Source organism: Castor canadensis, chromosome 10 (genome assembly GCF_047511655.1).
Source record: "Castor canadensis chromosome 10, mCasCan1.hap1v2, whole genome shotgun sequence".
In the NCBI taxonomy this organism is placed as follows: domain Eukaryota; kingdom Metazoa; phylum Chordata; class Mammalia; order Rodentia; family Castoridae; genus Castor; species Castor canadensis.
Window position 1 is genome coordinate 2674448 of NC_133395.1, and position 16180 is coordinate 2690627.

Here is a 16180-nt window from a genome sequence, read left to right on the forward strand (position 1 = left end):
CCAGTAGCCCAGGCTCTCATTTACTGCCCCTGAGTTCAATAGATGGGCTGCACCTTCTTCCTGGCCTCTGGGCTGATTCTGTTTTCACTTTCACAGAGGTGGAGGGAGATTACTTGGATCTGTCGTTAGATTTGATTAATTTAAAAATTAGAGTCTTTCTTGAACATCATGCTTGAAGGCCTCAACCATTTTATTTTTAGCAAATTCTGATGTACTAGGCACGCCAGGCTCAGGGACAAGGTTCAGGGCTGCTGGTGACTGTGAAGAAACAGAAAACCACTTGTGTACCTGGAGTTCCAGTGAGGCCTTGTTCTCCCTTCAGGCCTGGGGTTCCTGGTAAGTCTACAGTGTCGCCAGTGTCACCTGGTACATGAAGAAAAGATGGTGAAGAGCAGGTCTTCCTGTCGAGCGGTTGTAGCTTTGCACCTTTCCTTGTGCAATGTTCTTAACAATAAGTGACCAGCAGTATCTCCACGTCTGATGTCACTTCACATGCCCAGGAGCTCTGAGCTGTGGATGCCTCATTTTTACTGGTCCAGCAATACTTACCAAAATCTCCAGTGGGGCCAGTCTCACCATACAGGCCTGCTCTCCCAGGAGCACCCTTGTCACCCTAGGATAAAGTCAAGAGGAAGCCGTCTTAGAAGGCTGTTGGAGGGGCAGGCTGTCACTCCGAAGGGTTAACGCATTTAACTCTTCTGTGTGCTAAGAGCAGCACTCAAGGCTTGTGACCTCATCATTGTGTAAACAAGGCCTACTTTTCCAGTGCTATATGGCTGGTGATTTGGTTACTTGTTCCTGTCAAACCTTGAAAGCATAAAAAGAACTGAGCCTGGGCAAATCTGTTGAAGTGAGTGACAGCACTCATGTGCTCCTGGTCCTTCCGGGGTGATTCTAATCTGGCAGTCACCATGACTATGTCCTAACTCTGCTGCCCTGCTCAGGTGAGCTTGCTGGACCATCCCAAGAGCTCATTAAACTTCACTACAGCCTTGTAAGGTGGGCACCACCATTCCCCAGAGGAAACTGAGGGGCTGAGAGGTCAAGTGCATTGCTCCCAGTCACTGTGCTGGTAAACAGCAGACCCGAATCATCTTTCTGGGCTGCCGGTTGCAGACAGTGCTCTCTTGATTATAAGGCTGTACCTTCCATCTGTGGAGGGCGGGTACAGCTCAAAAACAGAGTTGTCTGCACAGCGAGTTCGGGAGGATGGGGGGTCACTCTGTGACCTCATGGAAGCCACACTTCCTTTCTACAGTGTACTCCTCCCCCAAGGGACAGTGGGAGTTCAGGTTGCCCCTTGTTTTGCCCTTCCCACCTGGCTCCAATGGGTGATGTGGCTGCACTGGTGGGAGAAGGGAGTCAGCCAGAGGCTGTGTCTCTGTTTGCATAATGTGCTATTTCTCTTCCTTAGATTTCTTTATTGAGGCAAAATTTATGCACATGGAAGTGCACTGATCTCAGATGCACAGCACAATGATTGTGACTCAGATGTCACTCAGACAGACAGAGCTACAGATGTTCTGGTACTGGTCAAAAGTCCTTGCCAAAACCCACTCAAGGCAGGCACTCTCCTGCCTTGCCTCTCCTCGTCAGTTCATGGGCTCTGTCTGCTGTCTTAAGGTACTGTGCTTACTCATCCTTGTCCTGCTGGTGGACATTCGAGCTGTGCCTCTGTCTGGGGCTGTATGAATAAAGCTGCTGTGAACATTATCACCAGTGTTCTTTGGTGGATACCTGTGTCTTCCTCCTTTAAAGTCATGTAACTGCACATTGCCTGGGTGTAGGATACTCTGGGATTCAGGGTTGGGAGTGAGGGGGTGTTGAGGCACAGAGAGGTCAAATGGATTGCCCAAGGTCACTCAGCTGGTGGGACACCTGAGTAACTCTGCACCCTGAGGCAGCTGGCCAGATAGCTGGGCAGTCAGGCTGAATGAAAAAGGAGGAAACGAATTCCCGGAAACACCACCTGTGGAAACCACCAATCTGTGTTACAAATGTTGTCTACACTGTACTTAATGACACTAAAAGGTAGCTGCCACCTTCATTCTACAGGGGAGGAAACAGGTGTGCGAGGCAACAGCTCTGCCCAACTCAGGGGGTCATTCTGTGACCATGGCTACACAGTGGCCTACGCAAAGGCTCCAGAGACCTCTGTGGATGAAGGATGCAAACGGGGCCGTCCTACTAGCGTCAAGACTGTGGGTCTGTAATGGGCTCTCAAGCCTGGTGCTACATCCTGATGTCACATCCACGCTCAGTGTAGAGCGCTGATCTCTGGGAATTCAAGCTTTGTTCGCTGAAGGCCCCCATGAGAAAGTGCAGACAATGAACTTCACCTGCCCAAAGCCTGTGTGAGGGACCATGGTAGCTTCGATACTCAGGCCTCTCCCAAGAATAGCCTGAGCTGACTGAACCTGTCTCTTGACCTCTCTGACCTCAGTGAACGCCAGACAAAGCGGGAGGAGAGGAGCTCTCGGGAAAGCTGCACGGAGCGGTCGACTCACCCGGCTTCCTGTGAACCCTGGGAATCCTATAATTCCGGGGGCACCAGACACTCCGGGGAATCCTGGCAAACCCGGGGTGCCAGGGAATCCAATGTCTCCTTTGATTCCTTTGACGTGGCCGGGCCGCCCAGGTGACCCGGGGATTCCTGCCAGCCCAGGGATCCCTGGCATTCCTTGGATACCTGCAGGAAGACCTACTGTGTGAGGTCCTGGCGAGGAGGCAGCAGCCCCTCTCCAAGCCCGTGATTTTATAGTCCGGGTGCATCTCGCAGTCTGCAGCGCTGCAAATCTTAATACGGGAAAGTGTGACTCGGGTGTCAGGGAACAACCGTGAGCCCACGTGTGGAGACACCAGGCCCCAGAGGCTTAGAAAATAAGGCCAGCCTGGCAGAGCTCTGTAGATGAGGCACGACAGGTGCAGGGCTGAGGTGGCGGGGAGCAGGACAAGGTGGCAGTGCCTCACCTTTTAAGCCCAGGTATCCTTTTAGACCCATTGGTCCTTCATCGCCTTTCTCTCCTTTAATGTCCTTCATCCCTGGCAGAATGACGGGAGGTGGCCCTGGGGGACCGGGTTCCCCTCGGTTACCTGAAAGGGAGCAGAATGCTGTCATTTCCTGTGACCCCCAGACCATGCGGGATAGAGGTGGAGAAGGCCCCCACCCTCTGCCATCTTGAGTCCCAAATGCTCTGAGCTATGTCTCCCCTAAACAAAGTAGCCTCTGAGAGAAATCATGGGGGTCACAAAATGTCTCTTCTCTTCCCGCCTTCCTTTACCCTAGCTGGGGATCAGCTCCTTAGTCCTGTAGGCTGTCTCTAAGCACAGAAGCCCGTGGCGGAAGGAAGGACCTGTTTCCTCCAGCAGGGTCCAGGGGACCCAGGATGAGTGGCAGGGCAACACAGAGGGAAGGACTGGAGCCAACGTGGTTCTGGGTATGTCGAGAGAGTGGCGCATTTTATATCTTCTGATGAGATGGTGACAAGACTCACCACGAGCAGGAAGCCTCAAGAAAGGAAGTTAGCCAGCTCAGCTCTCCTGTAAGTACCAAGCGGGTCTGTACCCAGAGGCACACAAGGACCACCAGAGCTGGGAGGGTGACAGTAATCAGCTGGCCAGATGTGGCAGGGGAGCTCTGTGGTGAGCATGTGAGGGGTGGATGAATGGAGGTAGGGGAAGGAGACTTGGGAGGCTGGGCTGCCAGCACATTTCACTGCGGAGTCAGGCTAAGGAAGCCTCTATCTGACGTCCTTGGAGGACTCAGTAGCTGGTCATGGAAGTTTGACTGAGTGAAAAGAATTGCTGCTTTCAGTAAACAGTTACTGAGTATTTAGTGCCAGGATAGATGCTGAGGGGATCAAAAAGTAAATTGAGCCTGTCCTCAGAGTGCTTGTTGTCCAGAGCAGGGACAGATGTACCAGGGAACTAAAGCCCAGCAGGCCCCGAGGAGCTGTGGGGAGGTAAGGGAAAACGGCGTGAAGCCCAGGGCAATTGCAGCTCTAACTTAACTTCAAAAGATCAATTTGTGTACCATGGCCTGAAATGTCTAAGTTAACATGCAAGGATGGGGTAGGTTCTCAGATTCCTGTGGAGCAGTGTTTGGCTGCTGTGAAGGTGCATACCTTTAACACCTGGCTGGCCAGCCGGGCCCTTCAGGCCAGGAATTCCAAAAAATCCAATCTCTCCTTTGGTTCCTGGGAGCCCAGGTCTTCCTTTGAGTCCAGTCATGCCTTGAAAGCCATGCATTCCAGGTGAACCTCGCTCCCCTGTGAAGGAAAATGCAGAAGTGGTCAGGCAGGGACCAAGTGCACAGGAGACAAGACATAAAGTTCCACAGAAACCATGTGGAGAGGACAGTCTGGGGCCCACTAGAGTGAGAAAGGACCCCAGAGATGAGTGTGACATACTGCTCCCGGCATGGAGACCTGCTGAGGGCTTATGGGAAGGTAGTCAGTGTGTCTCCAGCAACACTCATGGGCAGGTGAGCTCCATGTGCAAGGTCTCAGATTGCAAGGAAAGGGACTCCTTGCAAAAACACCATTAGGCTCAGAAGTGGAAGGCCATGTTGAGTGGGCCTGCCTGGAAATGTCCTTGTGTCTTGGAGAACCATTTCTCAGGCAACAGCAGCTTCATTTTGGGGCACGTCAGTCCCATCTGAGGCACCAGCCCATTTTCCAGGGTCCTGTGGCTTCAGTCCTGCAGGTGTGTAAGGCCAGCCTCCCTCCAGCTGAGGGGTGCCCAGGACAGCTGCCCAATCAGAAAGTGACCTGTCACCCAGTCGCAGCAAGGGGATCCTACACATTTACCTTTTTGCCCTGGGGAACCAGGCATCCCAGCCATTCCTTTATATCCAGGGTTTCCTGGATGACCTCGCTCGCCTGACATGCCAGCATCTCCTCTGTCCCCAGAGAGACCTTTCATGCCCACAGGGCCAGGGGCACCTGTGTCACCGGGGTCTCCCCTGTCCCCAGGCAGACCTGTCAGAAAGAGGAGAAACAAAATAAAAGAGATGGAGAGAAGATGTTCTATTTTACCTCTAAAGCATCAGTTACACTTTTTTTTGTTTTGGTAAGAAAAGCTTCCTGGAAGGAAGATAGGAAGGTACACCTGCACAGGTGTTTTCAAGGAGGGTGGAGCATTTGGCCCTGACAGGTTGTCATCTGAAGACCTGGTGCAGCTATCCTCACATAAGACTGCCTTCAGGAGCCATGTCAGCGGGATGGTGAGGGAGTGCAGGGGACACTGTCAGCAATGGCAGGGATGTGGTTGCCTGAGTTCCAGGGCATAGGCCCTCCACCTGCCTTTCCTGCCTCTTGGCTCCACCTGGTTACCTGTACTGTCTGACTTCAACAGCTACCAGTCCACCACTGTCTTCCAGCCTCCCCGACATGAAGCCCCCCCCATACCAAGTTGCTGGCTGCTCTTCTCTGTCACAAATGGCCAGTGGTCCCTTTGGCCTAGGGACCTAGCTCCTATCTTGGCATTCAGTCCTCCTGCACTTTGGCCTCATCTCCCTGTCCAGACTACTGCTCTTTTGTACAATTAAGTTCTGCATTCCAGCCCATCCCTTGGGTTGTCCCTTCTCTTAAGAAGCTCCCCTCCCACTCCAGTCCCACTGCCTCCTCCAGGATCTGCCTGGCTCCCTGGCCTCCTCTGAAATTCAACGTGTCACGTTCTGGTTTCTCTTGGCTTTCCCTGGTCAAACACAAGCTCATTCATGTGTGAAATTCTTCCCCCAACAGTGTAGGCTACTTTAGAATGGGATCTTTATAGTTTTTACATCACTATTTATGTGTGGGAGCTAAGAATCAGTGAGGCCTGGTGAATATGAAATAGAGGATCTGAACCCTCTGCACAGTGCTCCTTGCCTTACAAATCCAGAGGCTAGCAAGGTACCTGGGGAGGCTGGCTCCACCCAAGTCCAACCTCCAGTTTCGGATTCAGGTGAGGCCATTGTGGGGTGCTTGGATGTCAATGTGTGGAGGTGCTTGGTGTGCACAGTGGATCCCCAGCACAGATGACGAAGGCCCTCCCCCACGTCAACGCTTGACTGTGGCAAGCCAGAGAATTACAGGCAGCATCCAGAGTCTCTAAGCTTAATGTATTCTGTTGAAAAGATCTTTCTTTATGGAATAGTCGCTTCCCACTTGTCAGTGTTTCTGGCGAAATGGTAGTGATAGTGGGTAAAATTTCTACAAAAAAAAAAAAAAGGAACATGGGCTCGGTGGTGTGAGCCTGTAGTCCCCGACATTAGGAGCCAAGGCAGGAGGACTGCTCAGACCTCCCTGGGAAACACAGGGAGACCCTGTCATTTATTGATCTATGAAGCCTGGGGACCAGGTGCTGTACTGAGCATGCTGGGAGAGCAAACACTCCCTAGGACCCTGCAAGAAGGCTGGTCACCCTGGTGGTGCCAGAAGGACATCTGTGCCTCTGACTTCCTTCCTTGTCTCTTTCAACTTCTCCTCTGTAATTCAGAGCAGAGGTTTACAACTCTTGCAGTGGGATTTCTTTTCTTCCCTCTCCCTAATGAAGTTGTACAGAGGTCTCCAGTATGTACCCCAATACGTACAAAGCGTGAGCTACTCTCTCAGACAGCTTAAATTCTCTGGAGAAACATATGTTCTGTGTATAAAAATGTAAAAATGAGACCTGTTCAAACTATTTCAGGAATGAGGGGAGGGGGGATAAAGGAAATGATGGAGGTGGTGAATGTCACTATGATATATTGTAAGAACTTTTGTAAACGTCACAATGTACCCCCAGTACAACAATTAAAAAAAAACCCCAAACCAAAACCCTAACAAAACAAACAAGAAGAAACATATGTCCTGTTTTCGGAACCCCCTGCAGCTCTTGGGGGTTCTTGGAGAACTGTTTGAGGACCCCCCAGTGGGAGGCAGTTCAGTTGTTAGTACCCCTTCCTGGGAGTGCCAGAGTCTTACCTCCAAGGCCTGGGGCACCGGGCAGCCCCAAGGGTCCCCCCTGGCCAGGAGCTCCTGGGAATCCATGCTGTCCTGGTAGTCCGGGAAGTCCTGGCTGGCCTGAAGGTCCAGGGAAGCCCAACTGGCCCTTGAGCCCTGGCATTCCAGGCATCCCTTGGGTTCCTGCAGGAATCAAAAACAGCAGCTGTGAGGCCCATTCTACCCTCTCAGTACAGACATCGTCACCTCAGTCTTAAACACTTGATTTAATTGACTGGATTGCAGAAAGTCTGGAAAATACAAAGCAGCACATGGAGGATAAAGAAGCCTCAGTGACTCACACGATCAGCCTGCCCTGCGGTAGGTACCAATGTCCTGCCTTCCTGTGCCTATAAATGTGCCGAGAAATGGAATTTACAGAGTTGACATGGCACTATCAAGACAATTTTAATCTAGTTTTTAACTTGACATAGTTTCAGCGTCTTGTCACATTTAAAAATATTCTTCGCAAATATTCAAATGACTACATGAATAAAACATCCCATCATAAGGACACATTTAATGAATTCCAGTCCACCCCCCTCCCTTCCCCCCGGCCTTTGCTATTACAAACAGTGCCATGAAGACGGGTGTGGAGTTTTGGTACACCCACCCATGCAGGTCATTCCTTCAGGAAAGGGTCCTAGAAACTGACCTAGAAGGTCAAAATGGACACTAACTTTTAACAATGCACCCCACAGATGTCAGTGGTGGCACCAGGTACCTTCTACCAATGGACCCCAGCCCCCAGCCTCACGGAAGGCAAACCAGAAACCTGGCAAGGGGGTGGAGGGAAAACAGTGCGAGAACTGAGTAGTTTGTACACACTGCGACCAGGAGAATTTTCTCTCTCCTAGTTTTTGCTTCTTGGTGAAGTTTTTTTTCTCTGCCTATGTTTTCCCTCGGAGTTCTGGATACTTTTCTTATTGATTTCAGTAATCCTCGTGAGGATGGAAGAACTTCCTTCCTATTTATTTGAAGTTGGCTGCTGTAATTTTGTTTTTCACCTGTAGAAGGTTCACATCTGTATACAAGTTGGGTACGTGTTGTGTGTGGCTCGCACATGTGAGTTTGTGTGCATGTGTGCGTGTGTGTGTGAGATCTCTTCCCTTGAGCTTATGTTTAGTGTCCTGCCTTATCCAGTATGTGCTCAGATACTGTGAGCATGTATTTTCTTCTAGTCTTTTCTGAACCTAGCTCCCGAACCTCCTTAAATCTGGGCATTTCTCTTTTCTTTTTTTGGAGCATAAAGCTTGTCACAGTCTCTGACTTGCTAGTGACAGTGAAGGGCCAGCTCGGCAGTGACTTTTCTGTGCACTCAAATTTAACCTATAACCATCCCTCAAGGTCAGCCGGGGGATGAAGGGCAGGGGATGGTCACAGAAGAGACTGGGTCAGTCTTGAGCCAATCTGGGACCTGAAGTCAGGTGCTAGCCTCTTCTGCAGGTGTCTGACTGTGACAACCTGTAGTGGGAGAAGGTGGGATGAGTAGGAAGCCATCCTCAGAAGTCTGAACTGAGGTTCTCAGAGGCACACAGATGCATGTGCCCCTGCTCCCAGTGTTGAGGGAATGAGGACGCTTTATAGTGAACAGCTCAGGGAAAAACAGGATTGCTGTTGAGTACGAGGGGCCTTGTCAGAGCAGGTGGGCAGCATGGTGGCTGAGGAATTCAGATGGGGATGTCAGGCCCCTGGGTGACACTTGTTTGTCGTTAAGAACAGAGCCCAGTGAAGGTGAGCTTGTGTTCAGCCTGAGAGACCTGAGCAAGTCTGGCAAGCTGCGTCCAGGCCACGGGCTGAACGGGATAGGCTATGATGCAAGAGTCTGGAGTGACTACTCCAGCAGCTACCTGGAAAAGTCCGGTAGGGGTATTTTGCTCCTTCAGGTGCTTATCGAGATTCCTTCCTAGAAGCTAAATATCTTAGGTCTGTTTCCACTTACGGAACATCTGATAAAAACGAGTAGCTACCCGTCAGCTTCCTCAGCTCAAGGATATCTGGTCTGAGGACACATGCACCTGCTATATCCAGAAAATTCTGCTCAGAAACACAGCACACATGGGGTCTTTGCAGCTGACCCCAGGGCCAGCCAGGCCGAGCGGGACCTGTCTGATCTGACCCTACACTGCAGAGCTGATGGACACTGAGGCGGGAGTCAGAGTGCGAGAACTTCACCAGACACAACGTTCTGCCCAAGTGCGGCCTAGGAAGCTTGGCACGGGGCACAAGTGCATCCCCAGAGACCTCACCACGCACTGAAAGCAAACTGATCCCACTTCGCTTCTTGCCTACACATTTCAAAGGTGGTTAAGTTTCTAAAGAACTTCACCAGGAGCGCCTCAGGTAAAGGACAGTTTCCCAAGTGGACTACGGAGCAGATGGAGCGTGGACCCATGGAGACATCGCGGCACGGGCTCTGCTTTGCTCTGCTGAGCACGAAGGTGCTGCTCATTTAAACCCTGCAGCAAGGCTCAGCAGAGGGCATGCTGGGCCATCCATCCAGTGACTTGCACTGCCTGGCTCAGGGCTGTGGGTGTCTGCCTGTGTACGTCCGTGTGCGGGAAGGTGTGCACACATGTTTTGAGTATGTGTGCATGTGATCAGGTGTGCATGGCACATGCATGAGCATTGTGTACACGCATGTGTGACTGTGCAACCATGTGTGGGGAGCACGCTTGAGATGGTGTGTCTGTGTGCACTCAAGCCAGCTCAGGCTCTTTCCTTCCTGTGAGCCTTCCCCAGCCTTTCTCAGTGAACTGTGACCTCACACTGGGGTTCTCTCCATCACCATCGGCAGCTATAGGGGCGGCTCAGTCATCTTGTCATCAAAACCCACCTGCCTTGTGTCTACCCCCTCTTTGAGCCTTGCTAGGTTTTCACGTTCATCCAGAAGCCATGTCATGTTCCTGAGTTGTGTGAGCTGTGCTGCCAGTGAAAGCCCAGGCTCACCCCACCCCATAGTCTTGGGGGAATGCTGCCTTTCTGTACCATCTAGAAGCTCCCCCTGTGCCTGGCTGGGTGGGCAGCATGAATGGATGACAGTGTTGCCCACAGACAAATGGAAAGCCAGACAGTCCTGGTTTTCCCCTCACTTCCAGTTTGGATTTGGAGTCTGCTGGTAGATTTCTGTGAGCTGCTGTCTCCAGCATGTGAAGACCTGACATTGGTGACACAATCTTTCCTTAACACTGGGGTCTTGGAGTTCAATGCTAGCTCTACATAAGCTCAGTAGCTAAAGTGCCTGATGCCCTATTCAGGCACCAGTGCTCCTCTTACTTTGCTACACATAAACTGAGAACATTGTGTACGTCAAGACATTTTTAAAACGCATCAATTGGCTGGAAGTGGTGATGCATGCCTGCAAGTCAGCACTCAAGAGGCTGAGGCAGGAGGATCTCGTTTGAGGCCGCCTTGGGCTACACAGAGAGTTTGAGGCTAGCCTGAGCTACACGGCAAATACCTTGTCTCAAGAACCCCCGAACAAACAAAAAATTCCAAGGTGCATCAGTTTTCATATCATCTAATTAAGTTGCACTCCAGACGATCTCTACCTCCCCCATAATCTGTGCTCGGCATGGCCGGGCCCATCTAATTCTCACCCCAGCTGCACAGTTCTGCTGAGAATTCAGCGGACCTTGCGTGGTGAGGCGCATCAGTGGCTCATACTTGTGAAAGGTCACAAGGGCCGTACTTCACCAGTTATTGAAGGTACGGTATTGACACAAATACTGTACAGGCATGCTGGGAAGGAGTGGAAAAGACAGAGGGAGACAGTAGCACACAGTGTGGGTGCTTCTCACCCTCCCTCACACTGGAAGGATTTCCAACTCACCCTTGGCAGTCGCGGCGCAGCTGTGATGGGGTTCCTTCATCAACACCCCCAGCCCCTGTCATGTGACTCACCTCTGAATCCAGGGGGTCCTCTCTCTCCTGGAAGGCCTTTCAGCCCAGGGTGTCCAGGCAGTCCAGCATCTCCCCGAGGTCCAGGCTGAGCACCCAGGACTTCTCCTGGAAGCCCCCTATCCCCAGGTGGCCCAGCTGGTCCTGGTAGGCCGACAGGGCCTGGAAGTCCATCGGGGCCAGGGAGGCCCACAGCTCCTTTAGATCCTCGGGGTCCCATGAACCCTGAAAGTCAAAAAGAGTGGTCCCTTTAGCCATAGGACACATCATCAAATTGTAAAGTGGTGTTAGAGAAAGGCCAGAATCAGCCAGGGTACAGAAAGGGCCCTTGGAAGGTGGTCCTGTAGCTCAAGGCCTTGCTCTGCTGTCCACCTTGGAACCTGCAGGTTAAGTCTCTCTCTCTGTTTCCCTCCACTGTCTGGCTCCTAGCCCTGCAGATAGGTGGACCAGGCCATGAGAACTGACTGCTCCCTGGACAGACATCCTCAGAGTTCATGGGCTTATGTTCCAAAATCAAAATTCTAAGTTGTGTGCAGGTGAGTGGTGATGGAAACACCAGGGAGTGGGGCAGCCAGAGTTGTCAGTATGGCGTTCTGCCTCCCTCCCTGGTGAGAAAGCCCTGGTCACCAGTGGGAATGTTCCAGGGGCTGCTCTGAGTATCACTCAAACATTGGGATGGAGGGAATGAGGCTGTCGTAGGCTTTCCTAGTGCCACGTGTCAACTGTCTCAGCATGTCTCTTCCCTTAGTGCCCTCAGCCCTGACGCAGCCTCCGACAGAGGTCCAGGAGCTGAACCACATATGCCCGGAGGCCAGGCTTTTGGGGGCTCACTGGGGGCTGCAGGCCAAGAATCACACCCTAAAGATAGTTCCATGGGAAAGGATCAAGTACACAGGAGGCTCAGTACCCTGAGGTTTGCAGGTGGAAAGGAAGGAACTTTCTGGAAGACCCAATGAGCAGGGCCACGGGTCCTGGAAAGGACTGTGAAGCCAGCTTTGCTCGTGGACTGGAAGGTCTACGATCGTACGTGGAACTCAGCACAGAAGATTTGGACCTAAGCTGACAGGAACTAGCTGGACACTGTCCCAGAGTTTCCGAGGTGTGGTTCCCTCACTGGAGTGTTCAAAACTGCGTGTGGGGAGCTGTGCACGTATGTGTGTGTATCTGGGTCCAAAGTCTGGAATAGGGTCTCCTTGTTCTTGGGATCTTTGGGGTTGGGCCTTTTATCGTCTTCTGGAAGTGGCCACAGACATATAGTCTATTTCAGTACCATAAAAGGTGACATGCATTTCAAAAATAGAACAGAACAGTCCCTCTTCTCCCTCCCGTCTGCCCCAGTCCCTCTGGTCACTTCCAGGCTTCCATTTCTATATGAAGCAAGCTACTGCCCATGTCACCTGCCCCACTCGCTACCATGGCAGAGCCATTGCTGTGCTTTCAAAGGCCTTTCCTACGACCTTTCAGACTCAGAGTGTTATCCTTCTCTCAGAATAAAGCACACTAACACCCGGTCTAAGTGATATCCTCAGCGTGACAACACCTAGGACGCTCTGAGGGCCACACAATGGTATAGACTTGCCCTTTGGTGTGGAGAAGGGGACTTTTGGTTACTGCTCTCTAAGTCAGGGTGTTCCCCAGCACCTGGATAAAGCACACAGCAGATGTGCTTCCCAGGTGTGCAAAGCATAGGAGATGTATACTGCGAAAGGCAACAAGACTGGGGTTGCATCACCCTCTATGGGCCACAGCACCAAATCCACCAGGGGCCGGCACCAAGGTCTCCAATTGGGTTTAAACTGATTACCCAAGTGTAGGTCAAGGGAGAGATTTGATTCAGCTTTGCTGAAACGTGCCAAGTGTGTAAGTCTAAGACACAATGGTTCACTGTTCTATGGAGATATGGGGAGCATTTTACTGTTTCCGGAGCTCAGTTTGAAAGGAATGTTGACAAGCTGGAGGGCAGGAGTGGCAGCTGGCCACTACACAGCTTCCAAAACTCTTTGCTGTGTCAAAATGGGAATGGAATGGTTTGGATCATTAATCCAGAGAAGCTGGGCGCTGCAGAGAGCAGGCAAGCAGGAAGCCAGGACATGGGTGTTCTTTGGTGAGGGACAGTTAGCCTGAGAGTCAATGATGAAAGAGACGTCTGCTTTCAGGAAGATCCCAGGAGAGGACAACTTTAGAATGTTCATTCTCCAGCAAGGACAATCTTTTTGTAATATCTGTCTCCTTATTCCTGAAGAGCTGTGGGTACCTTCTGCAAAAATCCAGCACAATGCTAGCAATGAAAACCACAGGAGTTTTAGTCTCATAAGAACAAGGGCAATGGTTGTTCTCAAGTATTTGTTGAAGTAGCTTCTAAATCCTGGAAGACAACAGACCTGGGTGGCCCTGACCACAGACATGCACGGGACCTCACCCCGACTTACCTGGGGGTCCGGGGAAGCCTTCACGACCTGGATCTCCAGGGAAGCCCTTGAGCCCTGGCGCTCCATCAGCTCCTGGGAATCCTGGTATCCCTCTGAGGCCTTTGATACCTACATATTCAAGGAAACCACAGACCATGTCAGACCCCATGAGGACAAATGAGGTAGTCATTCCGCACCTGACCTAATAATGCCTATCACAAAGCTGGCAAAGGATGAGGCTGGGAGTGTCAGCCCCTAAACCAGCACCTCTGAGCTTGTGGAAGGCCTTTTCCGGGTGCCCCCAGGCCACAGCGAAGGCTGACGTCTCTGGTGGGAGTTTCTCTTTCAGGCGGGGTCAGCTACATGTGTATTGTTACACACATTCTTCAACAGCATGCACGAGAGCTGGCTTCTTAGGGGAAGTGACCACAGCTGCTGGTGATTTTAGGATAGTGAACCCCACTGTGTCTAGGGTGGGCAGGCATGCAGGGCCAGAGGAAAGTAGGCCCAAGAGGGGAAACAGAAGACCGAGGTTGTGATGTGTTACCTGCAGTGCCTGGGGGGCCTGGTAGGCCGGGTGAGCCCTTGGGGCCTCCAATGCAATCTGGGAAGAGAAGGATGGATAAGCACGGTTAGTGCTGTTTTATGGTTGGGTTCTGCTACAGTCAAAGGCAGCCAGGGGAGCTGCTACCATTTATGACCAGAGTAATTTAATGATTTTAATTAATCTTGCCTCTGATGTAAGTTTAATTTCCTTGTGTAATGGAACTGGAATATTAATATCAGACGCAAATTAAATTAGTCCAGCCAAATAAAAACTGTCAGTGCACTGACGAATGCCTGGAGCCTCACGGAAGATAGTCAGCTCAGCCCACATGGAGTCAATGTGGCTTTCTTTCATCTGGAAATGTCTATCCGCAGATGGAGACAGCCTGCATTTCAAAAGGAATTCTTGGGTTTCTCCACTGTGACTTGGAACACTTTCAGAATTAACCACATTCATTAGCTGCTTTGAGCAGTGTGGAATTAACCCAGGGCTGCAGGCGTTCCTGGCTGGTGGGGCCAAGCACGGTGACATTCCAGCAGGAGTATTTGTCATGTGCTCCAGCTAAGAAAGCTGTCCTGAAAGCACAGCCATTCCTGGCCCTCTTTTGTCTGTCTGCCTGAGAGTGGGGGCCAGGGTCCCATGTGACCTGAGTGGCCTCAGGGTGAGCAGGGCTTCAGCCTCCTGTGCCCCCTTCCTCCTGGAGGCAGGAGATCGGAACCTCTGGTGATTTCCAGCGGGAAAGGATTTCCTGCGAGAGGGGATCAGGCCATGTCTCTGTCCCTGTTGGGCTGTCATTAATACAGTGAACTATACTGCTCAGTGCTGTGGAACCACTGCAGACTGTGGCTTTCCGTCTGGAATGTTCTGGGTGGTACAGCCAGGCCAGCCTCTCCACCAGGCTCAGTGCCATAGGCCTCATTGCCTTTAGGTGTCTATGAAAAGTCACAGTGTCTTAGTCTTTTTTTCCTTTTGTTTTTGTGAAGCACTGGGGATTGAACCCATGGCCTCGTACATACTAGGCACAGGCTCTACCATGTAAGTCACATCCCCAGTGCTCGAGGTTTCCCAATCTCCCATTGCAGTTTTTTCATCACCGACAGCTCCCTCGGTCTCATTCCTACTGAAATATGATCCAGCCTGTGACACTAAACCTTGGCTCACCCTAAGTCTTCCAGCCCACCAGCGCCATCTGGGACAAATTGTAACCTCCCTCAGGGCTTCCTCCTCCACCTCTCTCTACACATGATCCTGGGGTTCCATAGGACAAACACCTGGCTCTCAGCAAACCTCTCGCTTTCCTCCCACGAGCAAGGCCACCTTGCTCATCTTGACTTAACACGGAAGGCTGTGCTAAACCCTCTGTGCTCCTGGTGTGTCTGCGGTGCTTCCTGAACCTCTCTGTTGGCTTGACACTGCATCTGTCTGTCCTGACCCTATGTGGGAACTCACTCACCTTCACTCACACCTCTCCCTCCTCAAACACTGCAGTGCCTGGTGCCATTCTGCCTAACAACAGCCACTCTCTGCCACCATGCTGGAGGTCCTCTGCTTCCTACCCAGCACCGAATGTAGGCCTTTCCAAGATTTGCCTTTCTTTTTTTAACTGCCTACCTTGGGATTGCAAACTGTCTAGATCAGAATCCTACAAGGAAATGAACCCGGATTGCCAGGAGGGCCTGGGTGACCCCCACAGTATCTCCGGCCATGGAGGGTCCCTTTCCATGGCTGGCCTCCTGTTCTTGGAGAAGTGCCCTGTGCCTTCCTGGAGCATAGGCCCTTCCCACAGCTCAGCCCAGGCCTCATGCTGGTCATTACACTGGCTGACACCGGTCCAACTCTGACCTTCCTGTGTCAGACCCGTGTCAAATATTCTCCCAGCACCTTAAACTGGACAAAGCTTACTGTTTGTCTCTTCAGAATTCTGACCAAGGCCTGGCATTCTACCACTGTCTCTGACCTGTCTGTCTCACCAGCTTCCCCTTCAGCTTCCAAGTCTACCTATGAGGCCAGGCCTGCCTCCTACAACCTCCCTTCATGAAACCATGACTGGGGTCATCTATGTGTCTTCTTGTCTTGTTTGTCCTGTTCTTTCTAGGCTCACTCATGGCTAGACCAGATTGACCAGATTCTTCCTCACTCCTTTTTTTTTTTTTTTTTTGAGCCTAGGTCTTGTTATGTAGCCCATGATGCACTTAAACTCTAGATCATCCTGCCTCAGGCTCCCAAATGCTGGGATTATAGATGTGCACCTACAAACCCAGCTCAGATTCTTCCTTGTGGCATGCATCTGTCTCACTCTTTACCCAATGCAATAAGAATAAGATTCACAGATGTCTTCCTCCCTGCACAGGAAGATGGCT

General features: G+C 51.4%; 1 protein-coding gene across 1 annotated transcript in view; it reads right to left on the reverse strand.

The window, feature by feature from the left end:
• The window catches only part of Col4a2 (collagen type IV alpha 2 chain), a 155502-nt gene that overhangs the window by 12064 nt on the left and 127258 nt on the right, over nucleotides 1-16180 (reverse strand). Inside the window, exons 27-36 of the mRNA XM_020165712.2 lie at nucleotides 13821-13877; nucleotides 13295-13402; nucleotides 10869-11090; nucleotides 6948-7109; nucleotides 4809-4979; nucleotides 4125-4268; nucleotides 2971-3093; nucleotides 2508-2689; nucleotides 550-613; nucleotides 289-363 (exon numbers count right to left, since the gene is read on the reverse strand). Of these exons, the coding sequence (XP_020021301.2) occupies nucleotides 289-363; nucleotides 550-613; nucleotides 2508-2689; nucleotides 2971-3093; nucleotides 4125-4268; nucleotides 4809-4979; nucleotides 6948-7109; nucleotides 10869-11090; nucleotides 13295-13402; nucleotides 13821-13877 (1308 nt within the window). The remainder of the gene's footprint in view (nucleotides 1-288; nucleotides 364-549; nucleotides 614-2507; nucleotides 2690-2970; nucleotides 3094-4124; nucleotides 4269-4808; nucleotides 4980-6947; nucleotides 7110-10868; nucleotides 11091-13294; nucleotides 13403-13820; nucleotides 13878-16180) is intronic.